Source organism: Amphibalanus amphitrite, unplaced genomic scaffold, assembly GCF_019059575.1.
Source record: "Amphibalanus amphitrite isolate SeventyFive unplaced genomic scaffold, NRLGWU_Aamphi_draft 000395F_arrow, whole genome shotgun sequence".
NCBI lineage: Eukaryota > Metazoa > Arthropoda > Thecostraca > Balanomorpha > Balanidae > Amphibalanus > Amphibalanus amphitrite.
Genome location: NW_024881889.1, coordinates 137,330 through 147,091, shown reverse-complemented (window position 1 = coordinate 147,091; position 9,762 = coordinate 137,330). Strand labels below are relative to the sequence as shown.

At 52.3% G+C, this 9,762-nt stretch overlaps 1 protein-coding gene across 2 annotated transcripts in view; it reads left to right on the top strand.

Moving 5' to 3' along the window:
• The first annotated feature begins 1,096 nt into the window (after positions 1–1,096).
• Positions 1,097–9,762, top strand: part of LOC122390427 (ETS domain-containing protein Elk-4-like) — a 68,496-nt gene continuing 59,830 nt past the window's right edge. The window contains exons 1-2 of one of the 2 annotated variants that reach the window (XM_043383369.1): positions 1,097–1,259; positions 5,940–6,151. In XM_043383369.1, the coding sequence (XP_043239304.1) occupies positions 6,145–6,151 (7 nt within the window). In that variant the 5' untranslated portion in view covers positions 1,097–1,259; positions 5,940–6,144. The remainder of the gene's footprint in view (positions 1,260–5,939; positions 6,152–9,762) is intronic. The other variant, XM_043383370.1, reaches the window with a different exon arrangement.

Genomic DNA, 9,762 nt, shown 5'->3' with positions numbered 1-9,762 from the left:
AGGGGACGAGGACCATTTCAAGTCGATTCTTTCCATGCAACGCCATAGGCGAAATGTTAAAATTTTAAAAAGTGGAGGGGACGAGATCCCCTCCGTCCCCCCCCCCCTGTGGCGACGCCCTCGGTTGGGAAGCAGATTGTTTGAAATACATGTTTGGCTGAACAATGCGGAAAATATTTCATTGATCACTATAGCTGCAACAAAAATACTGAGACAGAAAACATTTGCGCTTACCTGGCTCCTTAGTCAGTCCCGCACAACGGAAGTGGTACCATTTATCGCAGCCGTCGCATCCGACCATCGGTGCTGCACTGATGCTGCTGCACTCCCCACATTCCCAGTACCTTAGGAGCGTCTTGGCTGTGAAAAGATTACATGAGTCATGGCGCATACATGAATAGTATGATGTTTTATATGTTTAACATCGCATAGCAAAGACACAACAGCTGGGAGTCAAGTGTAAGCCAAAGTGTAAGCCCTGCCATGTTTTGCAGACTGGATTTTAAGCAAGAAAAGCGTTGCTAAAAATGACGCTTGACGAAGCCTCATCCTACTGGGCTGTCTGACATGTCTCCCTGTAAAAAGCATGTGGCCCTTATATTGTATATATGATGAATATGTTAATAATGCAGAGAAAACACAGTATAAATTATACCCAACATTTCATCTTAATCGACTTTGTCAAGGGTGTTTGAACAGCTTGAGATGAGTGAAGTGTAAGGGTACCTAGGTACATCTGAAAATAAACTGAATCTGCGTTCAATAAACATTGATTTTGATAATACATTTCACAAAACAACTGCTAATAACAATCATACTAAAATAGCACGACAGATAACTAACAATCGCATGAAGAACTTCTTGATTCGCCTTGACATCAACATTTGTCGTCCGAACGAATGTTGTGAAGTTACACATTTGTCTTTTCTGCGCAGCATTTGTGTTTGCCATTTACCGCACCAATGTTCGCCAGCGGTGGTGACTTTTCCTTACCTGCTCACGAAACGTCACACACGACATGACGTCACCTGAAGACGTCATCAAAAAGTCCAGCTCTTAGGCGTGTCCCGTATTTGGCGCGCGTATCTCGTGGATTATTGTTTACAAAGTTCAAGAAGTTGTGACTATTTTTTAATATGAAGCATTTTCTGGGCTAAACTTTCATTGAAGCAATGATTCATTTGTTCAGATGAAGAGTTAAGAATATGTGTGCATACTTATTCTAAAACTGTGCCCACCGAAGTGCCTGAGGCTGGTAGGTAGGTACAAACAATTTTGATATTTATTTTCCATTTTCATTTCTGTTCATTTAATGAATTGAATATGTTGCTTCTTTGGTGTTTCTAGCATCTTATAATGGTTGACAACCAGTTAGAAGAGCTCAAAGAGCTACATTGACATGAATTTTGGGTCCATCAGTTAGTTAAAATACAGTGTTTTTGTTAAATTTAATAGCCTGGTTTATTCTATTCTTCAACTTATTGTTCTCAAATGGCTGCATTGATCTATTAAAGGAACGGTGACTGTCTCTCATTCCTCCAAGTTTTGTTATATTGAGTCCCGACACTTCCGTGATATTGGAATGTTGATTACGAGCGAGCGAGCGCAGCGAGCGAAGTGAGTCTTTTCAATATAACGGAAAAATCTCAGTATGAGCGGCCCGGCCCGGCCCGGCCCGGCCTGTAACGCTTTTGAGAGGCTTATATCTCAGCAACCGCTGGACCGATTGGCCTGCGGTCTTTTTTGTTGGGTAGCCCAATCCCTTCTACCCCGTAATTGACTACTTTTGATACATCTCAGTGACCGTCGTGGCACGTGCCACGTGAAAAGTCAAGGGTGTTCAAGCTGTTTTGCAAAAGTAGTGATTTTGAGAGGCTCATATCTCAGCAGCCGCTTGGGCGATTGACTTCCGGTAATTTTTGTAGGGTAGCAGCATCCCTTCTACCCAAAATAGGATACTCTCGAAGCATGTGGGTCACCCCCAGTGCACGTGCAAAATACAACAATAAGAGGTGCCAAAGTTGTTCCCATTTCAGTAACTCGAAAATTACTGGGGCGATTTCGCTGAAACTTGGCATACAGGTAGGCACCCACCAGGCAATGCATTCCCATGTGTTGCGGTTAGGGTGCTAGTGCACGTGCGCACGTGCAGGGGGCGTTTCCAGATCTCGAGAACGGCTGGGCCGATTGCGCTCAAATTTGGTACACGGTTGGGGGCCAGTTAGTAGGGTGCCGTGCAAAAGTCATTTTGGACCCCGTTTGCACGTGCGCACGTGCAGAATGCCGCTTCCAGATCTCAGGAACGGCTGGGCCGATTGCGTTCAAATTTGGCACACCGCTAGCGACCGGTTAGAAGGGTGCTTTGCGCAAGCCCGTTGGAAGCACCCTCTCGCCCTTCCGCACGTGCAGGGCCCACTATCTCGCTCGCTCGTTCTTCGCCCAAAAGGCGTTTTACTGGTTACGGAGCGAGCGAAGCGAGCGTAGTCTTTCCTTAGATTAACGGAAATTTCTGAGTATGAGCGGCCGGCCGGCCGGCCGTGGTCACGCTTTTGCGAGGCTTATATCTCAGCAACCACTTGACCGATTTACACGCGGTAATTTTTGTAGGGTAGCTTCATTCCTTCTACCAAGTATTGGACTATTCCCGATGCATGTGGGTGACCCCTTATGCACGTGCCACGTGCAAAACGAAGAGGTGTCACTTTTGTAATTGTTGCAATATCTCGGTAACTATTTGGCCGATTGCGCTGAAAGTTGGCATGTAGGTAGGCACCCACTAGGCACTGCATATACATGTGCCAGAGTTGGGGTGCTGCTGCACGTGCGCACGTGCAGGGGTCGATTCCAGATCTCGAGAACGGCTGGAGCGATGGCGCTCAAATTTGGTACATGGTTAGGGACCGGTTAGTAGGGTGCCGTGCACAAGTCAGTTGGGACCCATTTTGCACGTGCGCACGTGCAGGGTGCCGCTTCCAGATCTCGAGAACGGCTGGGCCGATTGTGCTCAAATTTGGCACATCGCTAGAGACCGGTTAGTAGGGTGCCGTGCACAAGTCAGTTGGAGGTACCCCCTCGCAATTTCGCACGTGCAAGGCCCACCCTCTCGCTCGCTCCGTTAGTCGCCCCAAAAGGCGCTATACTGGTAAGTATTACGGCTGTGGCTGCTGGAAGCCAGGCTTGGTCTGGACTGGAGAAGGAATGTTTGGGCATTTCCAGGAGCCTCTTTATCTGGTCTCACCTCTGTTGAACCAAACATAACTGGGTGAAGTCCTTCCATCAGTGAGCAGAAAGGCTAGGCGTCAATCCTGATACAGATCAGTTATCAATTATCATAGGTTTTTGAGTAGGTAGTAGCCTACTACCTGCTCAAAAACCTACCTACTACTAGTAGGTACCCACTACCCACGTAGGGTCCTACCTTAGGGCTTGACTGGAAAAGAGCTTAGAAGGAAAAGAAAAGAGCTTAGTGATATCTAAGTGTGGCTGACTTTCAGCAATTGGCTCTTCCACATTCCACATTATTTAAGATCATGTTTTGATATTACTGAAAACTGGTTATAAATGCATGTTAAATATGAGAAAAAAGATCAAAATGGATCTGATGGTTAGTGTGGTTGAAGAATTGCTTCTGAAATCAGGCATTAACAGTTCATATTGTTGTAGCAGTTTTCACTGGACTACATATGGTATTGATAGGGTGTTGTGATTTCATAGAATGTATCCTAGTGCTATATTTCATTTTAATGTTTAAACTCAGCTTTCATATGACAGAGCTACCCAATGCTGAAGTGTATGTCTGTTATTTCAAATTGATTGCATTTAATGAAAACAATTATGCTATCATCGATATACCAATTACTAGCAGCTCTGCTAGATTCACAATCACAACAGGTTTGCCAGTCAATACATAAGTGGTCCTAGTTGCATGACAGGAAGGTCAGCAAATTTTTGGATCAGCAGGATATGATAAATGCTATTCTTAGAGCTGAATATGTCCCATAACAATACCTACCTGTCTATCATATGTTGACATTTATTTGTATGATAGGTATTTCATTTGCTGCTAGTGGAGACCTTTCCAATGCATATCGCCGCAAAAATGTGTTCAGCTCACCTTAACAATCAAAGGAATTCTGGCTATCTCGCTGCATTGCTCTTTATTGGCGGTAGGAGGAATTATGGCGACACCACAGACATTTATTTCCCTTTGAATCGGACAGGGGCTCTCCGATGCGATGTTACAAACCCCAACCCCGCCGGATTTTATAGCATCCGGCTGACATCATTATTACTCGGCCATGGGGCGTTTTTGTTCTCCCGCTCGGGATCGCTGGGATTGCCGGCGCGTGTCTGGTCACTGGTTAGCACGCGGCCCGGCTCTCCCCATCGAGTATGCTATTCGCTCTGACCGTGTGATGGGTGTTTGCTCAGGCCGTCGTCTGACCCGCCGGGCCCGTCGTCTGACCCACCGGGACCGTCGTCTGACCCGCCGGGACCGTCGTCTTACCCGCCCGCCGGGACCGTCGTCTGACCCGCCGGGACCGTCGTCTGACCCGCCGGGACCGTCGTCTTACCCGCCCGCCGGGACCGTCGTCTGATCCTCTGGGTCCGTCGTCTGACCCGCCGGGACCGTCGTCTGACCCGCCGGGCCCGTCGTCTGACCCTCTGGGCCTGTCTGACCTCCCCGTCTACTGACCCGTCCGCCATCCTCCGGCGATCATACCTTCGACTGCCCACGGCGTCAGCGGCGTAATTAGGGGATGCCGGCCGACCAGCGCGCCCCAGAACCGGTTGGCAGGGCGGAGGGGCGGCACCGACTGGCGGCAGCACCCCCGGCGGCGGCCGCCCGGGCCTGGGACCCGCCCGAGAGGTATGGAGTCGCGCACGGCATCCGGCGCCCTGCATTCATGACACGGGTCGCCGATGATCGGACCGTTTTCGGCTTCAGTGAAGCGCTGATTGGAAGAATGGGCGGTGGTGGGCGGCTACAGAGAGGAAATTAGGATATCGTGGTTTGGTGGAGTTATATCACATGGGCGCGGAAAGGCTACTTTTGTGGTGTATCGATCTCTGGTATCGTAACATTTCAACATCGGAAGGAAATCCGGCGGCGAACGCTGAAAAGTTGTAACGACTCGGGCTCATTTTCTCAAATTCCGGTCGCTGATGGCCCATGGTCGCAGCCCGCGTTATTGCGCTGGTAGTTAACGGTCGCTGCAAAATACCATAAATCTTGCCCGAGAGGCCTGCGCTGGTGGGTTCCAAGAACTGGGTGTGCTGCGGTCGACTGATCCCGCGGGACGTGGCGTCTCTCGACCTCATCAGACCAGCGCGGCTCAGCCGCAGCCGGACACAATCTGACCAGATAACGCGGCGCAGCTGGAGATGATGCTGTCTCTCTACCTGCCTAGGGGTCTCAGCTGTTGCTTGTCGAGGTTTTAGTACCCAGGAATCCGCTGATCCTCTAGGTTCCTTTGATGAAGAGCATGTCCTGGGAAAACGCCTCCCAAAACCTTGGGTTGACCTATCGACACTCAATTGGCTTCCCGCAGGCGAAGGTGATTCTCAGGACTTTTCGAGCACTCGCGGCCAGCGCTCGATGGCAAAAACAATGGATGATAAATGGAGTGTTCGGCCTTCCGGCAATTTTGCCATTGGTGGTCGGAGTGAGCCCACAGTTTGGTCAGCTCTGTCGGAAACGGTGGCCTGCTCCCAGGCCCCCGTCCCACCGTTGATGTTCGTAATTAGCTGGCGTCAGCTGACCGCCGGCGAAGGTCACGGTCACCTGCGCTGGGCTGCGTCAGGTGCACTGCCCCCCCCCCCCCCCTCAGTCAGCCGCCGGGCAGGTGCCATCGAGCCGCCGCCGCTCGCTCGCCGCCCGGCGACGGCCGCTGTGACGTCACGGCTCATGGAGTGACGTTATTTCTCGTCTCGAACAGGTGGCGCCCCTGGCGGCGGACGGCGCAGTGAGCGGGGCCACCAGCGGCCGCCGCTCAGTCCGTGAGGGAGCGGGGCCGCGCGCGCGCGTCGATCGCTACGCTGTGCTGCAGTGGGTCGACAGAAGCGTCACGGAGCGCCAGGCGGACACCACGCCGATCTCAGCGGCCCAGGCAGCGCCGCCGACCACGCACCCGCCCATCACGGATGAGAGGTGAGTGCCGTACGGCTGGACTACGCCGCTGACGGCTAGGGTCATGAGTGGGCGCGGGTTGGACGCTGGGCAGCGCCGTACCGCGCTGTCATCGTCAGGGTCACATGTCTTCGCCAGATGTCGCTGTGAGGAGCGTTGAGACGGGGTTTGTGCGGCTACATCCCGATTTTTTTTAGCCTTGTATACCCGCCAGACTTATGACTGATGGGTCTGTCCGTGATGTGTGTGTCTTAGGAGCGTGACCGGCCGAGACGGGCTGTTTAGGTGACGTCAGTCGGTTTTTTTTTCGCCCCGCGCCTGGCGTCCGTCCATCCGTCCGTGGGTGGCGCCGCGCGGACGCAGCCGATAGCCAAACACACTCGAGTCCGAACCACGTCCGGCGGTGCGCAGACCTCTTCCGTCCGTCCGCGACTTCTGGCCGCGACCGAGCGCTATCCTGTGGACCCTGCCGCCACTGCCCAGCGGCCGGGCCGGCCGGCCGTGCTGCGCCATGAGAAACATGAGCTGGTGTTGAAACGTGCTGTGTATATCGGAGTGAACCCAACTGGTGAGGCGACTTCCTGGCCTGACGGGAGATTAACTTCCTGGCTTGGTAGCTATGGGGGATTCTAGCTCCCTAATCGATGACAGACTACACTGTCTGGGTAAGCGATGCAGCGTTGGTCGGGCGGCTCGGCCGTGCCGGGGTGCAGCCCGCTGACCGGTCACGTTTCATGCCCCCCGGTCCCCCAACCCCTCGATGTGGGGTAGTACTCTCAGCACGTGTACGACGTCGGTGCGAGCGACTTTAGCGAGTGTCATTTGAGCGAACGTCATTTGAGCGAACCATTTTCAGCGACTGGCGACTTAGCGAATATCAAATTGAGCGATTATCAAATATAGCGATTATCAATTTAAGCGAAAGCTATGTTTCAGCGACATCTTTTTCGTCGACTACAGTTTGAGCGACTGTCATTTCAGCGAAACACTTCATCGTCCCGTAACGGTGTATTTTTCTTTTTCTTTTTTTCTTTTGCGAGCGTACGTACAACGAATGTTTCCGTAACTTTTCATGGTTATCCGGAACTGGATGGCGGATGTCACGTTCAAAGTTCAGACATTAAGCTCCAAATTTAATGCCGCATTTCTCAAAAATTCCAGCGGTTCGATTTCACCCCCCCCCCCCTGCTGTTTGCCAATACTGATGACCAAGCGTTTGTTCAGAGATTCATATTGCTTGTGCTGTTTTTCGCGAAATTCCCCCGCTTGAATTTGGATCAGTCCACCATGTTGTAAAGTTTGTTCTTGCCCCAAGCAACGTACGAATTTCCAGATATTTGGGTGAGGTCCCTGAAACATAGACTGGATCCCCCTGTGCCATCCCTCAAGTTTATTATCGGTCCTTGGTATTCCTTCCATCGTCCTATATCTCATGTTCCACATTTCCAGATCAAGGTTGCAGAATGAGGCCAGATATTTTTGTGGTTTCCAAGCTTAAAAGCAAATTCTTAATTTGCCGCGCGCAGCTTGAAGCATGACACATACCAAGCGGGTATTCCAAGGGCAAGAATTCCCGAAAAGTAGCAAATGATTGACTTCCGTCGCGTTCGGTTTCGCTGTAACTGTGTTCGCTCAATTGGTCCCCCATTGACCTCCATATATTCGCTCAATCTGGTTTCGCTGATTCTGGTCCTCGCTTAAGTTGATAATCGCTGTGATTGAATTCGCCGACCTGACAATCGCTGAAAAAGTCAATCGCTTAAATTGATAATCGCTGAAAAGGCTTCGCTCAAATGTCGTTCGCTGAAATGACGCTCGCTCAGGTGTCGCAGAACCGTACGACGTGCCTGGATCGGACGGGAATGCCCCCTCCCCTCCTCCGCCGCCACTACTCTCCATCTGACAGCTGTCCTGGCAATGGAGTGGACCGTCCCTCCGAACAGTGTCAAGATCAGCTCTAAAATCTCAGGATGTATTTCGGGTAAAGTCTAAATACTTTTCCTTCCCGGGCCATGAGGCAAATCGTGTTTGCCAGCTCGACTCGGCCGCCGATTCCTGGTCCGCCAGGCAGGAGTTTAGCGAGTTTAACAAGAGTTGTTGACATTTCCCGTGTGTCGGACAAGTCACGGCCTCTGCGGGTGAGTTGTTCGGGCTGTCGCTGACCCCAACTGCCCTCGCCTGGCCTGAACAGCTCGCCAGCTTCCTTGTCGAGTGGCTGGGGGCTGCGGTGGCTGGGCCGTAACCCACAGCTATGTCCGGTGTACTCTCCTAGCCGTCAGGAGCGGACGGAGTTGAGAGCAGCGTGACCGACCCGGTGGTCGCTCGGGACGTGACATGGAGCCCATCACGGTGCGGCCCAGCGACTGGTATGTTTATGGGCGCGTCACCAGCGCGGGTGGCGGCGCGGACGAGTCATACGGGCCGCCACAAACATGGCTGGCTGGGGAGAGGGCGGAGACGGCGGCCGGAGAGCCGTGTTTATACAGAGTGGACACTGGAGGGTCGCCAGGGCTGACCGGTCGCAGACCGAGTGACTACACCTCTGTGGTATGGGGGAGGCAGACTGCACCGCGCCGTGACCATATCCTGCTGCTGAGGGGCTGGGCCGAACAGGACACTCGGCGACAGATAGCGGGCTGTTCAATAGAAGGGTCATCATATTTGATAGGTGCTCGGACCAGATCAGTACTGATGCAATTGAGCTCGTGTTGGGTCTGAAGGGTGCACTTTGTTTCAGTTGCTGGGTAGACGAGATACTGTCAGCGGTGTAGGATCGTTGGTGGTGTCAGTTCGCTGCGCGTTACCGATTAAAGGTTGCCAGCTCTGGGTTCATGCCATGTGGCTGCATCTCAGGACAGGCGTAGTATGCACCTCAGGACAGGCATCATCTGTCTTTAGGATGTCTGTTCTTACCTGATCCCAGTTTTTGCCCGGTGCATCTCCCCCGGATCCATCGTGGCCACCAACCCGTATCCGCCGCCATTGCCGTCCCATCATCGCCAACCGGTCGCCCGGGATCTCTTCGTATGTAACAGCACACCGTGCGACAATCCTTTCACTCGCGCCGGCCCATGGGAGCAAAGGATGCCGCCCGTGTGCGTGTTTTCACTGCATTAGCGGTCATTAAGGGATCAATTACCCCGGCTGGGTGGGTCCCCTTCCGGCGGCGGCGGCTGTGTTTCAGGGTCGCGCAGACCGGCTCTGTCACTCTCCAGTCGCCGCTGTGCCCCTCCGCCGGTGATCGCAGTTAAGCCGGGCCGCGTTACCCCCGATTCGGCGGCTTTACCCTCTCACGGCGTCCTGGGGTTGGGAGGATTAGGCGCTCCGTAAAGCTGGCGTTAAGTTTTCCTAGAGTGGAGTGTTTTGCATCGTGAGGCGCTGAATTCTAGGTATTTTAGTGGAAAAGGAAAGGCAGGATTATTGCAGAGTCACCTTTTAAGCACACATGGATAAGAGCTGCTTTGCATCAGTGTTTGTGGAATGCATTTTAAAGTTCAAAATTGTTAAACAGAGGCCCAGTCGTCAATTAGGCTGCAAAGCAATCGACAGTTCCCTTCTACGGTTTAATCAACAATTAGATCAGAATTCGACCTGTATGGCCATTGTGTTTTCCATAATTATAAACCGCAGGA